This window comes from Anabas testudineus, chromosome 14, assembly GCF_900324465.2.
Source record: "Anabas testudineus chromosome 14, fAnaTes1.2, whole genome shotgun sequence".
Classification (NCBI taxonomy): domain Eukaryota; kingdom Metazoa; phylum Chordata; class Actinopteri; order Anabantiformes; family Anabantidae; genus Anabas; species Anabas testudineus.
In genome coordinates, this window is record NC_046623.1 from 14639458 (window position 1) to 14665935 (window position 26478).

Genomic DNA, 26478 nt, shown 5'->3' on the forward strand with positions numbered 1-26478 from the left:
GTCGCCGACCTTTGACCTACTTTCTCAATTAGCAAATTCAATTATGAGCTACAACAAAACTTTTTTTCTCTTTACTGATGACACCTGCCCCTAACGACCATGGCTGTAGACTGTTACCATGGTGCTGTTGCTAGAGTAACAATCTAAAGCCACGGTCGCCATGGAGACAGCAGGGTGGAGAAGGAGCTGGAGTTGGCATGGTAACTGGAAACTGGAAGGTCTCATTGGTGTGAGCGTGGATATTACGCACTTAGATGGTGCAGGACTCCCCCAATGCAAGCCCACACAGGTTTCCTTTCTGAGCAGGAGAAGAGACACACACAGAAATCTCTCCTAGAGATAGTGAGATCGAGCAGGTCAAGAATATTTCTATGCTTCTGCATATCGACGTCTTCTGTGTAGGGTCTGGTGCATTGCCAGGCTTCAGTAGCCATGACTGTAGACTGTTACTGTACCGTGACACTGTATAAGCAGTAAGCAGTCTAAAGCCAAGGTGCTGATGCTCTGGCCTGGTTAGGAGGAGGTGGTGAGAAGGGTAAACACCTCTTTGTGGAAACCTGCATGAGTAAAAAGAGGAGAGGGTGTAGCTACAGCAGTACAGGAGGCAGTCATTGATCAGGGGAACCTCAGTGACTGATATCCATTGATACCATTTAGTTTAGGTTTAACACTATGGATTTAATTAAAAGTAGCATGTTGTTGACTAAAACTTCAGATGAAACTGATTAAATTTAACTTTTATTGTCATCTCCAACAAACAGATGTTGGTAGAGGAGTTTTTTAATTCTACTCAAACTGTAGGAATAGTAAGTCTTCTTACTCCTGTGAAGTCGACAACATAAAAGAACATAATAATGTAACTTACAGAGGAGGAAAAAAACAGGGTTGTGTAATACCAGGTGACAAATGCAATATATTTTTTACAGATGATGCCACTGTTTACACCTATGTTTCAACAAGAGACTATTTATAATGGACATAACATTAACCAAGCAATCAGTAAATTAGTAGATCATCTGATCATCATTTCAGGTGGAAGATGTGTAATAAAGTGAATAAAGCGTCTACAAATATACTTTGAAGACTTTAAGAACATTTAATTAAAGAACTTTAACCAGATTAGCATTAGGCATCATCCACCCACTGTTTTTGTAGTCTCAGATGTAGCTGATGTTTATATGCACGTGTGAGATAACAACAAGAGAGAAGATAGATCTAAACCGTCTGTTCACATATTCCAGTGGAGAGAAAAACTTTTTAGAGATGTCTCCTAGTACTCAACATCAGGGTGTTCAACATATTTTCACTGAATGACTAAATTCAATCCAAAATCCAAACCAGCTCAAAAGAAACTATGCTAAAACTCTTTCTCGCCCTTTAACACCTCTAAAACGTTCCCTTTTCTACTCTTTAACCTGGAATTGTGCTTATATTAATAACCAAATTGGTGGATTAGGAGACTCGTTGAGTGATTGAGTGGCTCATTGACTGGAGGCAGGTTCAACAACTAACTCTGTCGCTGCAACAACAGCGAATCAAATCTAGAAAATCAGAATAAAAAGCCACGGGTTCCACCTTTTGAAGAATATTTTACTAGCAAATCTTATTACTGTACTTCTTGTCAGTTCACTAATGATGAATTATTGCCATAGATTCATTTCTACCGGTTCCCTGTCAGCACTTCACACTGGGACAGAGACACAGAGGCGCTGTCCGCGGTGCTGAACTGGAAGACAGCCGAGACCCCGACGGTGGAGAGACAACTGACAAGTCTCAGCTTTGACTTATTTTATAAAGGAAAATATCTAATAAATATCATTTGAGGCGAACGTCACAGTACTAGTGTGCTAACAATATATGACATCACACTAAATAGGACTATTGAAGCGCCTCAGTGCCGGTGGACCCCATGCTCCGCGCTCTCTGCTCCCCCTCACGAATAGGTGTTGGTCAGGGGAGGATTACCGTCACGTCTCGGTGCTCGACGTGCTCGGGGGGGGGGTACGGCCACATTACGTCACATCCACTGCAAACCAATCGGCTCTCGCCCCATTCTGCCGCCTGGCTTATCACAGGGTGTAGGCACTGTCCTCCTCTCGCTTGGTTTCTATGGCGCTGGGGAGAAACCGCTTCGACCGTGTGAGTTCACTGGACGCGGATCCTCCAGTGAAATACACAAAGTAAGACGTGAGCCTGTGCCTGAACTGCCCCCTGGTCCCCCCCCAAATCAAAAGAAGCCTCAAATTTCGCACTATGCCTCCAGATTGATTTAGATATTAAGGTTATATAAAGTTGGAGCAGGCAGCACAGTGATGGACGTGGTGACGACTCTTTATGTGTTTTTCTAATATCGATCCATCTGCCTGTGATGTGATTCATCACTGTGTATAAAACGTCTTCTCTGCTCCTACTCAGTGAGCTACAACATCTGTGATGGCTCCGCTTCACTGTCACATGATGATCTTAGTCTGATCAAAGTCAGCGTTACAGTAGCTACAACGAGTTGTGAATGAACAAGGGGTTTCATTGACTCGCTCCACCCACTCCTCCCTCGTGTTGTCAGTGCACGAGCACCTCATATTGCGCATTCACACCCCCGCACAAGGATCACACTGCAGTGTGCGCGTGCGTGCGTGCCCGCGATGCCTTTAAAAGGGTTATAGTAGGTGACTGCGTATCATCTGCAAAGTGCGCAAGAATGACGCAGGGCTGACTTCACCGCCTGACGACGTCACAGAACTGAGACTGGAAAAAAAAAAAAGTTAAAGGAACGCCGACCGGAAGTGCATAAAGGGGGAGAGGGAGAGACTTGGGGGGGGGGGGGGGGGGGGGGGGAGAGGAGCGCTGGAGGCGAGCAGTGTACCGCCACACCGGAAGACAGTGATGGCTATAATGTCATCACTATCACCGGAAACCTCCCGGTGCCACGCGCTCCCGAGAATGTAGAGGGGTTTGTGAGAAACCCTCCTCCACCCCCACACTCCAATTACTCCCCCCACCCCACCCCCCGACACACACACACACACACACACACACACACAATGAGACAGAGGAGTGTGTGCGCTTCAGTGTGGTGTGCGCGGTGGCATTTGCACCGGTGGACAGCAGCTACAGAAACGACCAGTGAACATGCAGAGCAGCCAAATCCGCGTCTACCTGTTAAATTATGAAGCCTGACAGGTGCAGCGTGTGCGGCAGGTGTACACAATAACTAGCAGAGTGTTAAGATGCTTATTTCTGTCGCCCATATACACAGTGTGAACCACACAGTAACAGAAAAGCTTATTGTCAAGGTGATCTTGTATTTTCTGAGACATCACAGACTATTTTTCTTCAGGTTGCAGACTGAATGCTGCCCACATGGGAAAGAAAATGAGTCACACTGCAGCAAACTTCCAGCCGGAGAGAGAAGATGACAATGGTGTCAGTCAAAGCAGACTAGGAAATGGGCTCCGGAAGGATCAAATAACCACTAATCTAGTCTGTAGAAATGGGAATTGAACTTACCTCAGTCAAAGTTCCCAGTTTGGCCGTGACTGTGGCTCCGTGCTGTAGAAATGTATCTGTCCTAAATCTAAACTCGCAGTCTTCATCAACGCGAAAGTGTCAGCGCAAATCTGTGCCATGCCGTCTTCGCGCACAGACGCTGTCGTCCCTCTTCTCCAAAGTCGCTTCCCATACAGACCGGGTTCTCCCATCAACCGTAGGCTTTTTATAGCGACACCGTAGTAACTACTGGAGGGAACGGAGGAGGGAGGCGGGAGGAGGGGGAGTGGGAGAGCTCATTCAAAGATTCACCTACACATGTACGTGCGTATCCCACGTCATTGAACGGAGTGCATCTATTTATAAAGGGGAGGAAAAGTATAGCCTGAATCACTGTGCAGGTCTTTTACAAGGAAGATGAAAATAGCGTGTTTAGTGTGTGTGTGTGTGTGTGTGTGTGTGTGTGTGTGTGTGTGTGTGTGTGTGTGTGTGTGTGTGTGTGTGTGTGTGTGTGCCAGATCGTGTCAAATATTAAACGTAATGGTAAAAAAAACAAAAATGAAAAAGCATTTGGAGTCTCCCAGGGACGCATTACAGAGTTAAATCGCGTCTTCATCTCCCTATTTTAACACAATGGTCCATTAATAAACGATTATCTGGCGGTAAATTCGTGCTCACTTTGGTAAAACCTGTCAGAGGATCCATTTGTTGCTTCGGTGATAATTTCATGTTCAGTTGAAGAGGAAATATTATTTGGTTTAAGTTAATATTCTAATCCTAAAACAATCTCTCTCTCCAAACAATCTATTTATTAGAGGATACTAAAAGAGGCTAATTGGTTCGGAAAATAGCTGAAAGTAAACATGTACAGCTGACACTTGTAGCCCCGTTTGTTCAGAAATTATTTACCAAGTGATTACAGCCATGAGCAAATCGTGATGTTTAGATTAGGATGATGAATCACTGCAGCTGCCCGCTCAGAAAATGTTTGGCGCAGCGCGCAGACTTTTTACATTCATGTCAGTGAGAGATGTTGGTGAAATGATCCTAGATTTAACATATCTGTAGAAACCCCGGGAGAGATGTGACAGGAGTCGTGCGTAAATCCATCCCGACACCTCTTTACACATTCAGGGAGATTTGGGGGAGACCCTGGTGCGTAAAAAACGGTGTCAGACATTACGTAGGCGTTTGCGGTGAGATACTCCTGAAATTGAGACGCACTTTGGACGTTGGGTCTAAATGTCTATTTTTTTTAAAGGTGTTCTCATGATGTGAGAACGCACAGAGTCACGCCACACAGGAGTGGAAGTTAAGAGAAAACTTAAATGCCCCCGCACTTCTTCAAACACAGGAGGAGAGGCCGGGTGTGGATCATGATCTCTCTCCCACACAACCCACCACCACCTCCACACGCCGCCTTTATCCAGAAACCACGGAATAACACGGAGCTGATTAACTTCGTACAACTGATTTGAATAGAAACGTCTCCTTAATTTGACAGGACTTCAATTTCAAGTGAATTCAAAAGAAATACCATATAAAGGTAGAATAGAATAAAATGTAGAATAGAAATGGATGTAAAGTTGCTGCAGAGCATGATCTCCTTTCATCCTGACGTGTAATTTGACACATCCAAACAAATACTGTAAAAATACTACTGGTTACAATCTTCTAAGTCTAAACATTTCACCTTGAACACGTTAAATCAAATTTAAATTAACTTCTAGTGCTGAACTCATCAGGGAGATAGTGCTGTTTGAGTTCATGCTGCCTCATCACCACTGTCACTGTCATCATCATCCAGTCATGGGCCTGGATGAAAGTTAAAACCAAGTCATGGGGGGGGGGGGGCACCAACAGTGACCAAGAGGTCAAAGCTGCACAGTGTGACTTTTTCCAAAACACATTTTATTGTGGAGAGAGGTGCTGTCAAGAGCGTCATTGAATAGTCTGGAAATGGTGCAGAGGTTTTTCCTTGTGAAGGGTTTTGAGTGCGGCTCAGCTGCTTCTGCTTGACTGGTAGGAGTTATAGTGTTTATATGTATTGTAACCACAAACTACACGATCTATGATGAGCAGGCAGTGTGGAGTCCACTGGATTGATTTAAAGTCTCCCTAGCCTGATTCCCTAAAGCATGTTGCCTTTTGAGGCTTTAATGTTCATGTAACCTGGTGCAAATCAAATGTCTCCATTTAATTTCCACCAGAGCCCTTTGTTGTACCCAACTCTCTCCCATTGTATCTTTCTATTTCTCACGATGGAAAACATCAAGGCACATGCTCATTTGTGAATATGAACGATTGTGGAGGTTATTTTCTGCTTTAGATATTTTTAAATTTAAACATCTTGTAGAATTTGTGGTTGATTTAGTTGATTATTATGAATATATGGGATAGTTTTTGATTCATTGTAATGATGTTTGAATGGTGAAACAAGATGAGTAGATGACCATAGCCAGTCCTTTAAAAACCTCCATTCATACCCCCTATTAGAGTTAGCCCAATGGGATGTAGCACAGTAAAAAACAATATGCACTGCAGCAGCAGATCCAATATTGAAATGTATTCCCCTTTTATTGCATTTTGGTCAGCATTTGTACTCTGTTTTCCCTCTTTTAAAGCAAATTTGCCTCAGAAATTATTGAAGAGAAGGAAGAGTGTGACTCTCTCAGCCTTGGGCGTCAAAACCTCAGAGTCTCCACTGACTGCAATCAAACAGTAATATAAATGTGCTGATGTGTGGTGGTGGGTAAGCAAATGATTGATGAAACTGTGAATGAAATAGTTCCTGGTTTACTTAACCCACAGTGCCACACACATGCACACACACACATCAATAATAATAATGTGCTTGATTTCTTATAATATTTTGTAGATTTTCAGATCTGATTGTCAGATTTTGTCAAAGCTGTTACGTGAATGCAGGAATTACAGCCATTTTAAGTACTAACCCCCAGTTCCATGGGATCAAAATTATTTAAACAAACTAACATACTTCAAAATTAAATTGGCAATCCTTTGCAACGAGTGACTACATGAACTTTTGGAACCCAAAGACCCCTCTCTGCCAGGTCTTCACTGCAGCTGTTTTCAGTTCATTTTAGTGTCTGTTTTGCTTTTAGCAACAGCTTAATTAGATCATAACAGATTAGATAATTGACTTGGCCAATGCTGAACATTCCTGTTCTATGTGTGGAAGAACTGGCGAGAAACAACAAAAGACCTCGAAAAACACAGGGGACAACTGTGGTGGATGACAGAAGTGAATAAAAAACAGTGAAACTGATCGAGAACACCCAACACTTCTGTATCAAAGTCACCAATCAAGAGAAGATCAATAATGATCAGCACAAGATGGACAGTAAACTGTGAGACTCCCACCAGAGAACAGCAAAGACAAAAAATCTATAATCTATGTAGTTAAGTCTATGGACAGATGAGACAAAGATAACAAACACCAGAATGATGGGAACAGAAAAGTATGGAGAAAGGGAAGAATACTGTGAAAACAGTTTTCAAGGCAAATCAATCATATGAATCTAATGGGGAATGAGTTTTACTCTAAGGAACAAACCCCACAAACCCAAATATGTCAAATTTTTACTATTTAATTTATGAATATGTTAGATTGTCCAAATACTTTTGAGCCATTCAAATTAAGGTGCTTGTATAAAAGCGATTGTAATTTACACACACACACAGTTCACGCAATATTTTTGACCTAACTGTTTAAAGCAAATATCCATGGGTTCTTTTTCACATCCATTGTGGTGCTGCATGGATCACTGTGCTGATACTTGGAAGTAACCGTGTATCTCAAAGCTTGAGGTGAATCAGGATGCAGATTATTTCTTGTTCAAATCTCTTATCTGTCTGTCATGCCCAGTTGTTGGCTCTTTTTTCTGTTTTCTCATCTGTATTCCAAACAGACAATGCAGTCAGATAAGAGAAAAGAAAAAAAACTCATCCCTCCCATGTACTCTTCTCTCTCCTCACAACCGCCTACCCTGCCTTCCCACCTTCCCTTCTCCCATTCTGACTCATACTGAAATCCCAGTGAGGTCCACCCCAACCCCCCCAGCCCCCCACCTACCCTCTCCCTTTGATTGCCAAGCTGGCTTGAACGCAATGAGCAGGGCAAGAGAGAATGAGCAAATGAAAACGATGGAGAGGGAGAGAGGAGTGCAGGGAATGAGACATGGAGGGAGAGGAGGAGGAGGAGGAGGAGGAAGACTCTGTGCTGCCAAACGTGCCCGTAATGAGGATTCTGTCAAAAGGGGGCTGGGGAGGAGGAGAGCGCGTGTGTGTCAGAGTGAGATGGAGGTTTGAAAAGAGTGGGTGTTTATTAGTGAAACCCCCCTCGCCCCCGCGTCATTCCCTCCACTGTCTCTGTGCTCTTCTTGCCTACAAGATTTGTGAGATCGCAAACCCACACTCACACACACAGTAGCGACTCCACATCCACCCACTCACAGACACACACACACACACACACACACACACACACTCTCTCTCGCGCGCCAAAGCACAGACAGACACAGTGAACCCATATCTTACCAGAAACTTTTAATACGTGTGTGTTTTTTAATACTGTGTGACGGTGGGGAGCAGGACATATGTTGGTAATAGTGCATGTTCCTCCTCAGTTACATGTGTTCCTCAGCCACTGGAGCCAATTAAATGGCTCCGGCACAATGTGCTTACCTGAGACGATATTCCCAAGATTTCATTACATTCACAAAGCATCTGTGGCAAAGAATGCCAATAAAGACTGTCTTTTTGCAAAGTCTTCTCACTTCCAACAGTGACTCACACAAAACTATGCCAAAGTCATATGCTGAACGTAATTAATGTGCAGTGACAGCTGTATCTGTGTGCATGAGCGTGGGTAGTCATTTGTGCATGAGTTTGTGGCTGGTGTCAGTGTTGGAGTGAGTGCCTCCGTTTGCCTGAGTTCAATTCAACTCAATTAGCATTTTTGGTGCAGATCATGAGGAATATTATTTGTGTCTGTATTTATGACACATATGACACCATGCTGTCTCCTAAAATTGTCACGCATTTCAATATGAAGTCCATTTTTAAATCAATCTCAGTTATACAAACAATATTTCTAGAGATTCTTGTTCCAGATAGTGGCAGCATGACATTGGAGGCAGTTCCTGAACACAGCATTCTTATGTGCAGCTAAATATTTCCACAAAAGCTCATAGCTTTATACTTAAATCTCAACCAAAGTTTCAAAAGATGTCAGACTGATATTTGGGGAAATGCACAGCGCACACACATTGGATATTTCTGTGGAAATGCAAAGCCATTCAAAACCTTCGGGGATTATTTTACACAGCTTCAATAAAAAGTTGAAGCAAGCTAAGAAGTTAAGGGGAAGTTAAGTTAAGGGGAAATAAGGATACACTGTTGCTTAAATAGTAAAGAAGTTGTGTTTGTGCACAGCATTAGCAGTTACGAAATACTGTTTTGGTCTGAAATAAGATTTAATATTAAATCGGGTCACGAAATGCAGTAGCTTCCTCTGCTACAGTCTGTTTTAAATTCTGTTTTGGACGTCTTAGTTTAAATTCTCTGTTCTCTGTTTGGTTCCTCGGCTTTGACACACAACTCCACATACTCAATCTCATATTGTCTTTTTCTATGATCCCTCCTCTGTCAACCCCTCTATCCCTTTTGTGCATTATACATTAAAAAGTGGTTGCAATAGCTGTAGTGCAAACATCTAGTGCCAGCAAATATGCGTCACACAAGCCTCTGCCCTCAGACTCGGTTTCTTTGATTCTGTCAGTCTGTCTATCTGTCCTCCTCACATGGCTTCTTTAATTTTTGTCTCTCTCACTACTCGAGATGTGGATCCCATTGCAGTCCTGTCACTTTCCTCTCCCTGCCGTTTTCATTTCGTTTCATTTCTTCGCCATTTTTCAACCCTAGCATTTTCATTCTGCTTCATCCTTAACCACGGTGTCCCACACTTGTCTCCACCATTCTCTGCTGATTGTATTCCCTCATCTGTCCTCCTCCACTCCAGTCATCTCTAAAAGTCATCCCACCCCCTGGGACACTGGGGGGAGAGATAGAGAGAAAGAGACAAAAAGAGAGAGAGAGAAAACGAGATTGTGGCAGGAGATATCGAGATATGACTGGACTTGAGGAAGCCCCTGGTGTCAGAAATTCACCTGCAAAAACTCCTTGCTTCCCCCGCTTTTCTCATCTGTATTCACAGTCTCTCCTCCTCCTGCTCTCACCTCTCCTCCATCATACCTCCCCACCTCTCTCCTCTCCTTCTCCCTTCTTCCCTACCTCGGTTCTTTCCCTTCTCTGTCCCTCTGTGCATCTCTTATCATCCTGCATTGCTCCACCTGCACTGTGGTGCAGCACTTACAATCAGGACTGTGCACACGAGCGCACACACTTACAAACACATACACACACACACAAACGCAGGGAGACACACGCCCACCACTTCCGGCAGCCCCCCTCCCTCTCTCACACCTCTCTACTGCAGACACGAAACACTCTACAACCCCTGGTGTGCCAGTGCCTCATCGGGAGACGCTACTAGCATTACATCAAAACAGGATTCTGAATTAATGTGACTTGTTGTTTATACTACTTAAAATTATTGTTACACCAAAAGTAAAGACAGAGAAAGAGTAAATGTATATAACAATATAGTAATCAGGAATGTCCACACATCCTCATTTATATATACACACACACACACATATATATATATATATATATATATATATATATATATATATATATGTATATATAAAAATGAGGATGTGTGGACATTCCTGATTACTATGCCAAAGAAGTGAGTCAAGCTTTTGGATGAATAATTTAGTGACTAATAATAATATTGAAGGAATGTCTATGGAAAAAGAGGAGGTTTGGCTCTGAATGATGATTCATGTGTGGCAGATTTATTGGAGGGACAGGAGACTCTGGCCCTTTAATTTGGTGTTGCTAGGGAAATGAAGCTGTTTACTCTAGCATCAGCCACACAGATGATGTCTGCATAAACTCTCCATCGCATGAATGCACATGCACACACACTACACATCTAATACTTAGATGGAAAACAAAAGTAGATGGAAAGTTCATTGTTGGGCCAATCGAAAGTGTTGGACAATAGGACATTTGAGCTAAAACTGAGAATAAGTAACAAATCCTGACATCTAGTGGATATTTTATGGAATTGAACATTGTGTTTGCATGTAACATAGTTATGCTATTTTATATAATGTGTTAACCCTTAAACCTCTTTCCCCCCAGGCCCCATATGTAGGTCAAGGCCTACATAAGAATTGCATGAATGTACATAGAGTGCCACATATTTTGTCAAATTGTGATAACCAGTGTTAATACAAATGATGGGGTTAAACAAAATGTAAATCCTATCACAGATATAGCTTTTTCTGACAGACAGTGCTGGGAAAGAAAGTTTTCATGCTTTCTTTTCCATGTCTGTTAAACAGACTAAAGCCTTTTACAAATAAAGTCTACTTGGAATGGCAACAGTGCAAAAGTAGGACATGTACTCAATGTATCATACCAGTCATAAGCTTAAAAAGAGAATATGTAGTAAGCTAATGGTTATTAATAATAGCCTACTTAAAACATATATTACATTTTACATACACTGTAGGCTAATTTTAGGCAAAATCTTGTATACAAATGTAGTAATTTTATTTTATTGTTGTTGCTAGTTTTAATCCTATATAATTTGTCACTGCATGATAACAACAGATTTAAAGGTCGGATCAATAAACTGTGCGACCTCTATACGCGTATATTAGGCTGTAGTGGCAGTACTACATTACCCGACGGCCTTAGCTACAACGTCACTGAGTAAGCATTTTTGATCCACCTCGGCTACCCTAGTTGTTGTTTACTGCGAGCAAAGATGGCGAACGAACTGGACAGAGTGAGAATCTCAGCTGCGGAACTCCGTGCTGAAGCGTCGAATATAGACAATACTGCTGACTGCGAGAAAGGTGAGATAGCGTGAACCAGATATTCGGAGAAATACATGTGTGAAAAAGTCGATAAACTCAAGTAAAGTAGTACCACAAGTTAGTTGAAAGTAGCCTGCGGAGTTGCTAAGTTTTTAGCCTGCTAATGTTGTTAGCTAACTAACTAGCTAGCTAACGTTGTCAGCCCGTCCCGCGCGGTCTGTTTTAAACGCCCCCTTTGACCATAACCACACAAAAAAAACGTTAATTCATGTGCAATAAGTTCTAGTTATTTTATTTAAGTACACATTATATTTTACGTAACGTTACGTTAGTAAAGTAAATGAGTCCAGAGTACTTGAATATTGACTAACGTTAGGATGAATATGCTCGATTCTTGTCTTCGTCCAGTAGTTAACGTTAATTAACCGTTACAACTAAGTTAACAATAATTAGCTTTAACAGTAAAGTTTCATGTGAAAATTCAACCAGCAGACAAAATATTAATTGTTTGATAGTTGTTAACTAGTTTTTATAGCTTCCCTTTTGTTAATGTTCTTTTTCACGATCCCTCTTATTTCTATTTATTCTATGTTTACGAAGCACTGGGAGCAAATTGCATTATATGTAGTTAATTAAGCATTTAGTTGTTAAAGTGTGTAAATATTTAAAAATATGTTTTCACCCATGGTTCATATTCTGAACCCTTGACATGACTAGTTTGAGGTTCTTGGCGATGTTACAGTTGAATGTCTACTTAATGATATTCTTCACCTTACTTTTACTATTGTACAAAACAGTAGTAAGTAGTAAGTGCCATAGAAAGTCATATAAGTACTGACAGTCTAAGGATGAGAAACAGAATATTTTTCAGTCTGTTTTAGTCTACAATGTTGTCTACTTTGACATTCACTACCTTCATTTCTTTTTGTTTCTCTATAGACGAGCAACATGTACACAAACAGCATAAGAGACGTGAAGGAAAGCGCCCTGATCTCCAGCGCTACCAGCCGGTAGCTGGACATGTACGGCGTCACCATGACAGCGAGGAGGGAGATGCCAGTCACAGTGATCCACAAGCCACTTACTCACACGAGCATGAGGAGCCCTCAAAGAGTGATAGAAGGGGTGTCTCTGAAAAAGTTTTAGAGAGACATGAGTGTACAGACGGTGGGGCAGGTACTGACAAAAAGGAAGAAGAGAGGATAAGAGGTGATGGTAGTAACAGTCGGAGTTGTAAGAAAGGCAGCCAATCACAGGTGAAATCAGAAGTAAGTCAGGAAAAGGTTTTTATTGAAAATGATAGGGAACACCAGGAACCTGCTGAAGCTGTGAAGTCGGCAAAGAAAGCTCGCAAACCTGACCGAGAATTTTATCAACCTGGGAGCCGGAGGAATATCCAAGGCAAGGACTGTGGAGTTGGAAAAGAGCAGGATAAACCTCCCCCTCGGAAGCATGAACAAAAAAGTGATCCAGAATGTCAACTGAGTACTGGGGAAATGGAGGGGAACAAAAAAACTATTTTACAGAAGCATGGAGGTAAAGATAAGATAAAAGTTAAATGCATACAGGAAAATGTAAAATTGTCTAAATCTGCTGAGGTAAGCAGAAAGCAAGGAAGCAGAGATGTGGAGAAACCTCTATTATCCTCAGATACTTCAATGGAGATAATCACTAGCAAAGTAGAAAAACTCAGTGTGAAAGAAAAGAGTAGAGTCGGATGTGAAGCCCAAGAGTTAAGTTGTGGAAGAGGGGAAACAACTAATAATGGAAAAAGAGCCCAAGGTGGAGTTAAAAAAGAGGTGGAAGAAAAGGTAGAGAAGAAGAGGGAAAAGGGAAACCGCAGGAGAAGAGGAGGGGAGAAGGAAAAAGAGAAAGATCGGGATTTCCAAAGGGGAGAGGATGAAGTAGGTGGTGGAGGAAAGAGCAACAAAGGGAAAGCTGAGAAAGAAAGAGACAGGATAGCTGGTGAAGGAGACGGGGATAACAAACTGATGAAGACAGGAGAGACACAACAAGGCAAAGGAAAAAAGAACTACAGAGAAAACAGTAGAGGAGATAACAACAACAACAATAGGTCCAGAGAAACAGAGAAGGACACTAAAACAGAAAGAAATGTTGACAGAGCTACAGAAAGAGGTGATCGAAACAAATCCAATGCAAACATCACAACACCAACCTCAAAACGCTATTCTAAATCAGATATCCGGCGTTCACGGCATCGAACTTACAGCAGCAGCTCAGCCAGCAGTGTGACCAGCCTGGAGGGTCCTGGACTAGGAATGCGTGCTGAAAATAGCAAGTGGCCACACTTGGAGCCTAAGCACAATAATAAAGATGGGAAAACTAATAGTGGAGAAGGACAAAGAAGGCATTTACAAAGCTGGACAACTAACGGTGAATCTTCTACAGAGTCAATGGAAGGGAGCGAATTGAGTGACATTGCAGAAGACAGGAGAAGAAGAAGGAGTGAGCGAGAGGAAGTGCTAAGTGCTGAGAGGCGAACAGAGGACAGGAATAAGCCGAAGGGAAACAAAGGAGGGGGTTGTGGAATCTTAAGGGTTTCTATAGATAAACAGAAAGGTACCTCATCACATGGTGGGAATATACAACATCACAAGCAAAGCTTGGTTCCTCGTGGCAGAGGTGGGGGTATCCTGGTACTCCCAACTTGCACAAACATCTCTAATTCACCTGAGGTTGGACAAAGACTTCTTTTTGGTGGAATTAGGGGAGGATCAGCTTGCAGAAGTAGAGGAGGCAGAGGGGGAGGAGTGAGACGACTCTGGGATCCCAATAACCCAGACCAGAAACCTGCTCTTACCAGTACCCAATCCTCACAGCATTCATGTCTCCAACAGCCTGTATATCTGACAGGGAGTGGATTTGGACAACTTCATTTTCTGGACACAGATGATGAGGTAGCAAGCAGTCCTCCTATGCCACAGGGTGAACACTTTCGATCCCAGCAGGCTGCTGCCATGGGTTACTACAAATTCCAAAACTCTGACAACCCTTATGGCTACCCGATTCCCACCGGCAACCCACAAAATCATAGTGGCACCACCACCACACAGCGCTATCCATATCCTTATCATATGGGGCCCTACCAAATGGGTGCCCCTAATGGCATGTACCCAGGCCCTGGTGTTGGGCAGGTCTGTGGAAGTTACAGGGGGACAGGTTATACCCAACCAGGTGTAGGAGGTAGTTTGACACTTGAAGACGTGGAACAACAAGCCAGAGGGGAGTTGGGTAGGCTGCTGAGGGCTGCTGATGCACAGGAGGTCCAGCTCAGTAACCTTCTGTCCAGGGACAAAGTGAGTGCTGATGGACTTGATCGCATGACCCAGCTCAGGTGAGAATTTGGAGGAAAATACTTGAGTGATCATGTTTTATGTTTTACTCTTTTGTTTTATACTGCATGCTTGATTTGTTTACTCTTGGGAATAATTAATAATAAGCTTAACAGAACAGAACCTGTGACTATACTGAAAAGGTCATGCCCTCTTTTCTTCTAGAGTGGACCTTCTGGGCATATATGAGCATGTCATCCTAACAGACATCGAGTTTTCAGACTCTCAAAATGTGGATCAGGCCTTGTGGAAGAACGTCTTTTACCAAGTCATAGAGCGCTTTCGACAGCTACTCAAAGATCCCACCAATGACAGCACCTCTCATATCAGGAACATGCTGCTCACACTGCTTGATGAGGTAAAGAGTGTGAGGGAAATTCACATGGGGTGAGGTTTCACAAAAGGACTGTATTGAAGGGGTGCAGGGTGAAAGGGTCTAGCAATGATCTGTTTGCTGTGTCTTTTTTGGCCTTTGTACAGACCAAATATATCATATTTGGACACATGCTTTTTTTGTTATTTAATTTATATGGTTCAGTACATTTATTTTTACATAAAATAATTGATGTTACTGTTCCAAGTTTCATCTTTAATTTCATTTGAGGTTTACTTCTATAAGAAGAGCAGTGTGGGAGGTTTAACCTGACAATCACAACTATTAAACTAAATACTTGGTTGTTATGGTTTAAACTATAAAGATGTGGTCCTGCTTAGTTTCTAGGTAAATATTGGTACCAGTAAACTTGAAATTATTATGTGTATTTGGATGTCTATGAAGCTTGAAAAAGTTTTTGTCCAAAACAATATAGCAGCTTGTAATTTCTTGTAGTTCTAACAGGTCACAATTCATTTATTACGGTTGTATTGCTTTGAATATGAGGACTGTCTGAGAACTGAATGTGTGCAACACCACAGCTGTGAACTCATATGAACTCTAAATACAACAGTGTGAACCAGAGCTAACTGACCAGCTGGATATAATATAGTTGTATAATTCGGCATCACATTAAAGATGACTAATTATACAAAACAATGTATTTTTTGTCATTGTAACTGATCATTTGCTGTGTTTTACAGGGAGCACAGTTCTTTGATTCTCTTCTTCAGAAGCTGCAGACAGTGTACCAGTTTAAGTTAGAGGAGTACATGGATGGCATGGCTATCAGGGCTCGGCCATTACGCAAATCGGTAAGGCTGTATCCCTTTCATTTGATGTTAAGATTAACACATGACTAGAAATATAGTTTCTGACTGAAATGTAGTTTCTTACAACTTCTTATTTACATCTATATCTTTATTTAGTTATATTGTAACAAAACGTTTTATGTAGTAAATTTGTTTGATTTTTATCCTATTATCTTTTTCAGGTGAAGTATGCACTTATTAGTGCTCAGCGATGTATGATATGTCAGGGAGATATTGCACGGTACCGGGAGCAAGCCAGTGACTCAGCCAACTACGGCAAGGCTCGCAGGTAAGCTGTATTTCAGGCATTCTGTGATATTTCTTACACGCAGTAAACAGCACAGGATGTGTATAGGCATTTATATGTTATGTCTTTAGGTCATGAATTAATATTTATGGCTATCTTTATTGGTGTGTAACAGTTCTTTTCTACCAGGCAGTTGATTTTCATTCAGTCCTAATTATTTTTGAAAGTTTTTGTACTGTACAAGTCTCTGTCTTTGACAGCTTTTTGTATATTACACATGACATGAGAACCTTATAACTAAAGGTAGAAACAGACCTTTCTTTGATGGCCTCTGATGGCTAAATATTTCTTTTTTTTTTTTTAGCTGGTACCTGAAAGCCCAGCAGATCGCCCCTAAAAATGGACGCCCTTATAACCAGCTGGCCCTGCTGGCAGTCTATACAGTAAGTAATGTAGTCAAAGTAAAGAAGAAAAGAGAGATTTTAATATTTAGCTGAAAACATTCTGTGCGGTATAATTAAATCACTGGAAACAACCAACCACTGTGACAAATATTTCCTCTGACATGTTTCAGGGGTACATGAAATATAATGTTATATTTTGTCTAATTATCGGTTCACACCCACTCTCAGTGTACATCCGTTTGTAGAGTATTGCCCTGCCCTGCTTTACTCTCATCCCACCTCTCACTTACAGAAGCGAAAGTTGGATGCTGTGTATTATTACATGCGCAGCTTGGCAGCTTCCAATCCCATTCTGACTGCGAAGGAAAGCCTGATGAGTCTGTTTGAAGAAGCCAAGCGTAAGGTCAGGCACACACATTGGTCATTAACTTAGCCAAATAACTAGCCAAATAATTGACTTTTAAGGCCATTTTTAGGGAAAAAGGAAGTAAATACAATGACATATATTTATTAGTGTGTTAATGCAATCATTTGCTCAACACATTACTTAAGTAGCATTACTAAAGTTGAAAAGGTAAAAATTTCAGGCAGCACAGGTTCTACTTGTTTACAGGCTTTGTTTTTGTAGGCCGAACAGCTTGAGCGAAGGAGGAGACAGGAGCATGAAGGAGGCTCCAGGGGTCCACCAGTAAAAGGAAGACGAAGAGGTGAAGAAGGGGCGCGTGTGGAGATTTGGATTCGCAGTACTGGACAAGCAGCAACCCCATCTTCTCAGAGAGGAGGTAGTGAGTCCAGCAGAGATTCTGAACAGGATGGAGAGCTGGGAAGTCTCAGTGCCAGTGATGTAAGATGCTTTTCTTTCTTTTACTTTCTCTCATACCCTCATACATACACACACATCATATCTCATGCGTGATGTGCCTTTATATGTATTTGGACTCAAAAGCAATGCACATTTGATGTTAGTCCTATAGTTAGGGGCACAAGTGCTTAAAGATACCAGTTTACATCTTAAACTGTTTTATAGTTTACCCTTTTCCTATTAATTTATTCTTTTTCCTTGATTTTTTCCTCCCTCTAATACTCTTTATATTTTTACCTTTTCAATAATTCAAATTAAAATTTTATTTGTCGCATACACAGTCATACACCGTACGACATGCAGTAAAATGCTTTTTTGCGACTGTTCAGATATATAGGTTAAGAAGAATAAAATATGCATATTTAATATACAACATAAAAACATACAACAAATAAGAATAAAATTCCTTAATTTCTAGGCTTTTATCTCTGTACACTTGACTTTTGTTGTTTTAACCCCCTCTTTAGCCTTTCTTTCATACTTTATTTTTCGTTTTGTTTATCTCTTTCTACTGCACACACTCTCTGTTCACCATTTGTCAGTATATCTTGTAGGAAAAAGACATTTGTATGTGCCCTTCCGGTTCATGTCCTCCCACTCCTATTGTTCAAAATTGCAGGTACATTTAATGGTGATGTCAGCTCCAAATATCTCTTTGTGCTTTGTCAGTGAATGACAAAACATGTTTTCCTGTCATGGCTGTAGGATAGCTAAAGAGGGCTGTTTACATTTAAAAAAAAAAAAAAGATTAATAATATATCAATTTCCATGGCCTTCTCTTTCTTTATCCAGCTGAATAAGAGGTTCATTCTGAGTTTCCTACATGCACATGGAAAGCTCTTCACTAAAGTGGGGTGAGTGATGTCTTATGGGTTCTAGCACTTAAATTGCACTGAAGGATGTTTAAGGATTGAGAATACAATCAAAGATTTATGTTTGTGTCGGTCATACTGTATATGTCTTTCATACGCAGAATGGAATCCTTCCCCGAAGTGGCAAGTCGTGTCCTGCAGGAGTTCAAGACACTACTCCAGCATGGCCCTTCCCTTCTGGGCTGCTCGCATATGCTGCAGATCATCACCATCAATATGTTTGCCATACACAATGCCCAGATTAGAGGTGATGCTGCATACATCCACGTCATTATCTTCAATATGATCATCATCAAACAACAAGCATTTCTTCATACTGTCAACACATTCATTATAATTAATAAGTATGCATGAGTGAACACGTTATTTTATTTTAAGTAATTAACGCGACCAGTACATAGTTCAGAATAGCTATTTGACATCCCTTTAAGGTTACCTTATCATATGCAATTTCTTTATTATACAGGCTAGCATACAGGTTTTTTTCTAACTTGAATACAATTAGAAAATGAACACACATGCTGGGGCAAACTACAAGTCACTGTTAATACTGATATAATGACTGTTGATGTCTCTCTCAGATGAAGAAGGCCTGCGGTCCGTTTTACAAGAACAAAGCACTTCCCTGGGTCTTGGCATGTTTGCACTATTGGTGCAGCGCTGCACAGAGCTGCTCAGAGATACTCCTGCAGGTACAAACTCAGTAGAAAGCCCTACAAGTGTTTAATCAGTTACATGCAGTTATATCTACATTAGTATTTTCACCTATGTCCAAAGAGTACTTAAACACATAAATTACTATACAGTCTCACAGCACATCAGTAGATACTATTTGTTCAGCTATTTGTTTACAATAATTGGTCACACTCTGTATCTCTCTTTCAGAACCAGTCCCCATGGCAGATGGAGAGGAGGACGGTAAAAGGGGAGAGCTAGGGGGTATGGTGAGGGTCTCTGTCTTCCCATTGGACTTGAAAGAATTACTGCCAAGTATCAAGGTTTGGTCTGACTGGATGTTGGGACACCCAGACCAGTGGAATCCGCCACCATGCGGTATAGAGTAAGCTCGTTAAACCTGCAATAACTTGCTTTTTGTTTTATTTTTTCGTTTTTGTTTGTTGTTTAGATACATCAGCATTACCACTTCTTTGGAGCCGTGTTTCTGGCCATTTGATGAATGTAGATTTAATATTCACCCTGTTTTATGTTCAACTATACTACATGGTGACATGTTTTTTATACACCTTATTGCATTCTACATTGTCGCTTGATGTAATTTTCTATTATAAAATATGGGTTATAGCTGCCTTAAATTACTTTCTCATGGTAAACTGTTGGGTCAGCTTGTGCATTATCACCACTTATGTCTTTTCCTCTCTGTCAAGGTGCAGTCCTGATGTTTGGCAGTGCCTGGCTGACTTTTGTAATGTTCTGGCACATGTGGACCATGAGGAAGTGCCACTGTACAAAATTGACAGTGATGAAGGTGAGGGAGATGAGGAGTTGACTGTGCTGCAATTGAAGGAAGACCGACTGCTTGCTGGTTTTGTACCACTGTTGGCTGCACCACAGGAGCCTTGTTACACAGACACACACACTGACATGGTGAGTAGAAAATAAATTTTCATTATACAATCCAAACTCAAAAAAGGTCGGCTGTAAAAGCAGAATGCAATGATATAACATGTTGCCTGGACAGGTAAGTGGTACTAACAAGAAATATCGACATCTACAGTACACATTATCATTATGATGTACTGTATTTGAGTATTATTAAAAGATTAAGAGAATCTGCAGAAATATCTGTGTTTGAGGGACAATGCCAAAATGCAATGGTTCTAAATTGTGGTTTGTGAATAAAATATAGGTTTATGAGATTGGCAAATCATTGTAATGTTTTTTTATGTAGATTATGGACAGCAACCCAACTTATTTAGACTTGGGTTTGTACTATAAGACTGATACACTATGCATATTTATACTTCTACAGAATACAGTATGTCACATTTCACGCGTATCCTCTTACTGTTCTCAAGCACATATAATGCTGTCCTCTTTCCTCAGGCAATAGCAGCAGATTGTAAGAGAGTGACGGTGCTGAAGTACTTTCTGGAGGCTTTATGTGGACAAGAAGAGCCTCTCTTGGCCTTCAAGGGAGGCAAATATGTCTCTGTGGCACCTTCTCCTCCACCAAACCACTCAGTGGATTCAAGGACTAGACAGGATTCTCTAACCGAGAAAGAGGTAACAGCCTTTCTCCTGCTTTCTGATAAACTTCTCATTAATGTTATCATATGTAATGAATAAATGTGGGGAGGGTAATCTGACTATCTTAGATTGTGATTGATTTTGAGGTCCCCAATCTCTGATTTAATGTGAATTGGACAGATCTGGTAACTTTAGAGAGCATGGAGGTGCAGGTCTGCTTGTCATAATGTTTAAATGGGTTTTAAGTAGGGACATTCAACCTGTGTTAATAGGTAGCATTAATGCAGACTTTACTAGCATAGCTTTCTAAAGCCTTATGTCTCTTTCAACAACCATTACAGAGTTGCATTTGAATATGACAATTATCTAGTTGTTAACAAAGCTCAGTAGAAATAGTCACACAGCAGGTTCCTATTTGCTCATTGTTGAGCACTGATCATTGCTTACTGGTTAAAATCGGGGACATGTTCTCTAGTATAACTATTAGCTGATTGCTGCTTCATTAAAATGTTAATATTGTGTCAATAAATCAAGATCAACCTTTAAGCAAGTAGCTGTTTGAAGGTAAAATCTGCCAAGTCAATAGGCTGTTGTGTAAATGCAATTAAATATCATACAATCCAGGTCAACTTTTGCTGCCATTTTTACGCTGTTTTTGTGTTTTAGTTTTCATTCCAAGCATCTTTGGCAAATTCAGTAATAGTGTCTTGGAATTTAGGGATCCTGGTATCAACACACTAATTTCTTATTTAATGTTCATATGAGGAAACTGTCACCTTTATGGACTCTCACCAGTTGGCACTCCTGAAATAAGATGATATCTCCTAATATAGGCTTTGGCAGTTAGACATAGAATTTGCTCTGTTGGCTATTTCTAGTCTGGCTGTGCATTATAGATGTGTGAATCGTGATTCTCTGATTATACTTTTTTCTTTCAACATCTGACCTACTCAGAATCATGTAAAGGCTAAAATTATTGTTCAGCTGAGGCTATGTTGTGGAAGCCAAATTTCTGAAAATGTATCTTCTCCCTGTCTGTGTCTGTTTGGCAGACTGATGATGTCATAGTCGAGGCAGAGTCATCTCTCTCTGCGTCAGAAGGAGAGGAGGATGCTGAGGAGGCAGGGGATGGTGAGAATGACATCAAACAGCTGAAAGCGCGGCGCCACGCTCTTGCCAACAAACTGGCACAGCAACAGAAGCGAAGGGCTAAAATACAGGTAAAACCAGCATTTATTTATTTATATATATATAAAATATATATATTTATTTTTTTTTATATATATATATATATATATATATATATATATATATATATATATATATATATATATATATATATATATATATATATATATATATATATATGCAGGAAGAATGTGTTTTCTTTTTTTCTGTTCATGCGTGTGTCTTAAGATAGTAATAGGACAGGTGTTTGCCACAATGTGATATAATTGTACTTAAATTCAAATTAAATTCAATGTGTCTGTGTCTGTGTGTGTCCCAGGCTGTGCTGCAGACAGGCGGGCAGTTGGAGCTAGAAGTGAGGCCCGTCTTTTTGGTTCCAGATACCAATGGATTCATTGATCATTTAGAAGGGCTGCGAAAACTCCTTCAGTGTGGAAATTATATAATAGTTGTGCCACTCATTGGTAAGACTGAAAAACACAAACAGTAAAAAAGATGAAAAAAATTTAAATATGAGTACATTTGCCCATGCCTCTGTTATTTGGAAAAGAGACAAGAATCTTTTATTTATGTATTTCATTGTGTGGTGTATGTTTTTTTTCTCAGTGATTACAGAGTTAGATGGCTTAGCCAAGGGCCAAGACAACTTTGGAGGAATGGGTTCAGGGGGGCGCAGCACTGGCAGCCGTGGTAACTATAATGTTAGTGCAGCCCATGTGCGGGCTGTGCAGGATAAGGCCCGTCTGGCAGTGGCTTTCTTAGAGAAAGGATTTGAAGCCAGAGAATCGTGCCTCAGAGCCTTGACAAGCAGAGGAAATCAGCTTGAGTCTATTGCCTTCCGCAGTGAAGACACGTCTGGACAACAGGTGAGGGCCCAAATAAATGTAACACGAAATGAGTAACTTTATTTTTGTTTTATTATCTTTTTGATCATTTAATTTCAGATTGTTTGGTGGAGTTTATTTTGATAAGAAGCAGACACTTAGTTTTCTGTTCTTTCTCAGGGTAATAATGATGATGTGATCCTGTCCTGCTGTCTCCACTACTGCAAGGACAAGGCAAAAGATTTCATGCCAGATCAGAGAAGTATGTAACGTTGACTCTCATTCATTTTACCAGTGTTCGTATTTCCTCACAAATGCAAACATTTAGCATCATTTGTTTTCTAAAGTCTACTACTCTTTGTCCCCCTCCCCACACACAGATGGGACAGTGAGGCTCCAAAGAGAAGTGGTACTCCTCACAGATGACCGTAACCTGCGTGTCAAAGCTTTGACCCGTAACGTCCCAGTTCGAGACATCCCGGCTTTCCTCAGCTGGGCCAAAGTGGGCTGAAGTCGGATAAGTAGAATGCAAGGAACCTAACTGCTGAAGCCTGCATGTCACTCAGCCAGAAGAGAAGACACACTTAAGCAGAGGATGAAGAAAGGGAGGTAGCAGGGGAGAGGAAAGAAAGCAAAGAACCACTTCTTACAAAGTACAAGCAAATGTTGTGAGAGCAGGGTGGTTTCAATGAGCTGTCCCTCTTGTGATGAAGTGTGTGTTTGTATGTATGTGTTAAGATCAGTGAGCTTCCCCACAAAGAGAGAGAGACTTGATAAGTCTCGCGAATGCTGGATTGGAACGAAGCAGGTAAAAAAACTCAAAGGGATTTGATTGTAAGTTGTCCAGCCTAGAGCCTCTGTGCTTAGTTAGTGAGTGTGTACTCTGCAAGCAGTGTTAAAATCTGAGGCTGATGATAGAACGAGCCAGAGAGTGGGAGTGTTTAATTGACAGCAGTAATGAAGGCCATAACTGGCACTTCCACTCTTCTCTGAGGGCTTAGTCTTATAGTCTGCTCTGGCCTCTACAGCAGAGTTGAGAGAAAGGTAGAGACACAGCCGGAGGGTCTGTGTCAGTAGAGTAGAGTACCAACGGCTGATTGTAGTGAGGGTTAATCAACCACTCTCATTCAACCTTCAGCACATCCAAGGAATCACAAGCACTTATGGTATTTCCTGCTGAGCCAGGAAGCACCTCACGCCTGTTTGGTATCTTGGGTTGTTCCTCCAGCTTGATGCTAACATTAAGTTTGGTTATTGTGAAAAAATGTTTTTAAAAATTCATCAAAAGCATTTGTTTGTTTTTTACTTTTTTTTTTGTGTGTGTGTGTGTGTGTAAAAAGTTTCATTTTGTTTTTTGAAGGACATTTCTCAATTGTGAAAACTAATAATACGGGTCTGTAACGTTTTTCCAAAACTGGCATGAACTATAATTAATTAAATCCTGATTTTTAGTTTTAAATCAGATCTGGGTAAAACTGTATTTGTAAAAAAATTGGTGCTTTTGAACAGTAGAACCTGTGGGATTTAACATATCAAAAGTAGTAGTAGTACCTGGTTTATAAAACATTTTCAGTTCCATACAGTTTTGATTTATTAAATGTTTTTATGGTATTTAGAAGTTCTGCCTCACTTAAAACCACATTAAAAAATATTAGTAAATACTGTTTGATCCAGATCTGTTTTAGAACACCACAGTGATATAAGACAGTTTATTCCTTGACTTTGCAGATACTTTATTAAGATAATTTCACTTTTTATTCGCCCTTACATTTATATCAGCCGTACACCTTATAAATAATTTTTAGTCACCAATACATTTTTCTTTTTTTTTTCTTTTTTCTTTTCAAGCTCAGATCTTTTTATTTTAATGAATTAAAATACATGTGACTGGTATCAACATCACAAATTAGTCAGTAAAAATGTAATTTTTCAGGTTCAGGCAGTGCCTCACTGAACACAAGGTTAGTGTTTGTGTTTGCTCTTTCAAAATATTAGAGTGTTTGTTTCTGTGTGAACTTGAGACAATATCTGTATGCTACATGTAAACTACAGTTGTCTCCTCTTGTTACACAACCCATCATTCACTCATCACAATTTGATCATATAGATTAAAAATGCTGTATAAATTCTGTATGTAAAAGTGGTTATACTGCCTGTCTGTCTGTCCTGTGCCTTTTCAGCAAGGCTTGTACAACATCTGTCAGCAGTTGATGACTTCTGTGTAACTCGTCAGACAACTTAAATTTTTTCAGCTCTGTTCTGTGGCCTCTAGTGTTTGGTGCAGTCTGCTATGTGAAGTGGTTCTGCTGCAGTGTTTTAGTGTCGGGACACATTAAGTAAATACAAAATGAACTTTCCATAACTCACTTTTTGATCATCCGTAATTAAAATGTTTTGAAGGCATTATGTTTATTTCATTCTTGTGTTAGTATTATTTGATATTTTAAGGTCTTGTGTTCTTTTGCACATTTACATTAGTAAATAAAACAATTCTAACAAAAAATCTCAAATATTTGTAAGAAATTAATGAAGGTTAAGAATATATTCAGTACATGCAGATAGTGAAAATAAATCTGGATGGAATCCAATAATAAACCCAGGTAAAGGTATGACAATCAACAAAACACTAAATTATCTGCCGAAAGTTGTTTCTAAATCATAAACATGTTAAAACATTTGCATATGTGCCCTCGTGTGGTAACTGAAGATTACACAGGTGGGAGTGATAGGGTTTCAGGTGTAGTACAGGGAATAAACATGAGGAAATGAATAGATCAGCTGCACCAAAATGACCAAGGGAACATTTGTGGAAAATGAAAGTTAAATAGGCATAACCATTATCTAGATATGACTCCACAAAGACTGATTTGCTCTACTTCACTCCTGATATTCTGTTTTTAGGGCTGATATATGACACAATTTTAAACTCCCACTAATACTAAAGAACAAAGATGACAGAGTCTGTCAGCTAATCGGAATATTCACTGTTAAATTCTACTTTTCTACAACGGAAAGCATATTTGTGCCAATCCATAGCTGTAAACAAGCACAATCATCACAAATAAACTCATTCTATTATCTGTGAAGTCTATGCAGTGTATCTATAGTTAGACTCAGAGGGGATTCACGTATTTACATTATATATACACATATATGTGTGTTTTTGTGTTGGATGGAAAGTCCTGCAGCCTTTTCATCCATATCATTTGCTTCAGTATACCTCCGTGCCTGGATACAGACCACACAAGCAGGACCTGATTCCCATCATCATGACAACAGGGCTACCAGGCAACCAATGAAAGCCCTGTGAGCGCTGTTCTGTGCGCGGATTGGTTTCTCAGCCTGCAGCCTGTTGTGGAATGCCCATCTTTAACCTCTCTGCTGCCATGCACATATACCCTATATTTTCACAGTGCAGATTACAGCCACGTGTGTAATCCTACTCTGAGGCATCATATCACGTACACTGATGTGATATTACATTGTTTTGCATGTGATCATTGGAACATATGAATCACTATTAGTCTGTAGTAAACAGGGGCTTCAGCTACACCATGTACACATGACATGATAACAAAGTGACAGTCGGATATCGAAGCATCTGTAGAAATCAATGCACTCGTGGCAACTGTTAAACTGTTGTACAGAGCCCCATTGATGTCTGACTGATTGTCCAGCATCTGCACTCCTCTATGTTCATTTTAAGCTCTATGTTATATAACCATGTAATAAAACTCCAAGTCCAGGTCAGGTACTGAAAAGTGTTGTGCACTATAGATGCGTGCATAGGTTTCACTGATTTTTATTTATTTATTATATTTCAGTACACATGTAGACTGGATTTTAATGTCTGCACTACTAGACTTTATA

General features: G+C 40.4%; 1 protein-coding gene across 1 annotated transcript; it reads left to right on the forward strand.

The window, feature by feature from the left end:
* The first annotated feature begins 11407 nt into the window (after positions 1 to 11407).
* smg6 (SMG6 nonsense mediated mRNA decay factor) lies at positions 11408 to 25012 on the forward strand. Its single transcript, XM_026371203.1, has 19 exons — positions 11408 to 11504; positions 12405 to 14820; positions 14984 to 15176; positions 15896 to 16006; positions 16186 to 16292; positions 16615 to 16693; positions 16947 to 17057; positions 17283 to 17498; positions 18309 to 18370; positions 18490 to 18635; positions 18970 to 19080; positions 19274 to 19448; positions 19774 to 19993; positions 20453 to 20632; positions 21649 to 21816; positions 22104 to 22248; positions 22391 to 22650; positions 22789 to 22870; positions 22989 to 25012. Exons 1-19 carry the CDS (start codon positions 11414 to 11416, stop codon positions 23117 to 23119), a joined length of 5004 nt encoding a protein of 1667 aa, XP_026226988.1. The 5' UTR covers positions 11408 to 11413; the 3' UTR covers positions 23120 to 25012.
* Positions 25013 to 26478: the final 1466 nt, after the last annotated feature.

Excerpts from the sequence above, each read along its gene's own strand:
- smg6 (XM_026371203.1), top strand. The coding sequence starts at position 11,414 with ATGGCGAACGAACTGGACAGAGTGAGAATCTCAGCTGCGGAACTCCGT. Across the intron at positions 17,058-17,282 it reads TTGAAGAAGCCAAGCGTAAG|GCCGAACAGCTTGAGCGAAG; the intron begins GTCAGGCACACA and ends TTGTTTTTGTAG. Across the intron at positions 17,499-18,308 it reads GAAGTCTCAGTGCCAGTGAT|CTGAATAAGAGGTTCATTCT; the intron begins GTAAGATGCTTT and ends TTCTTTATCCAG.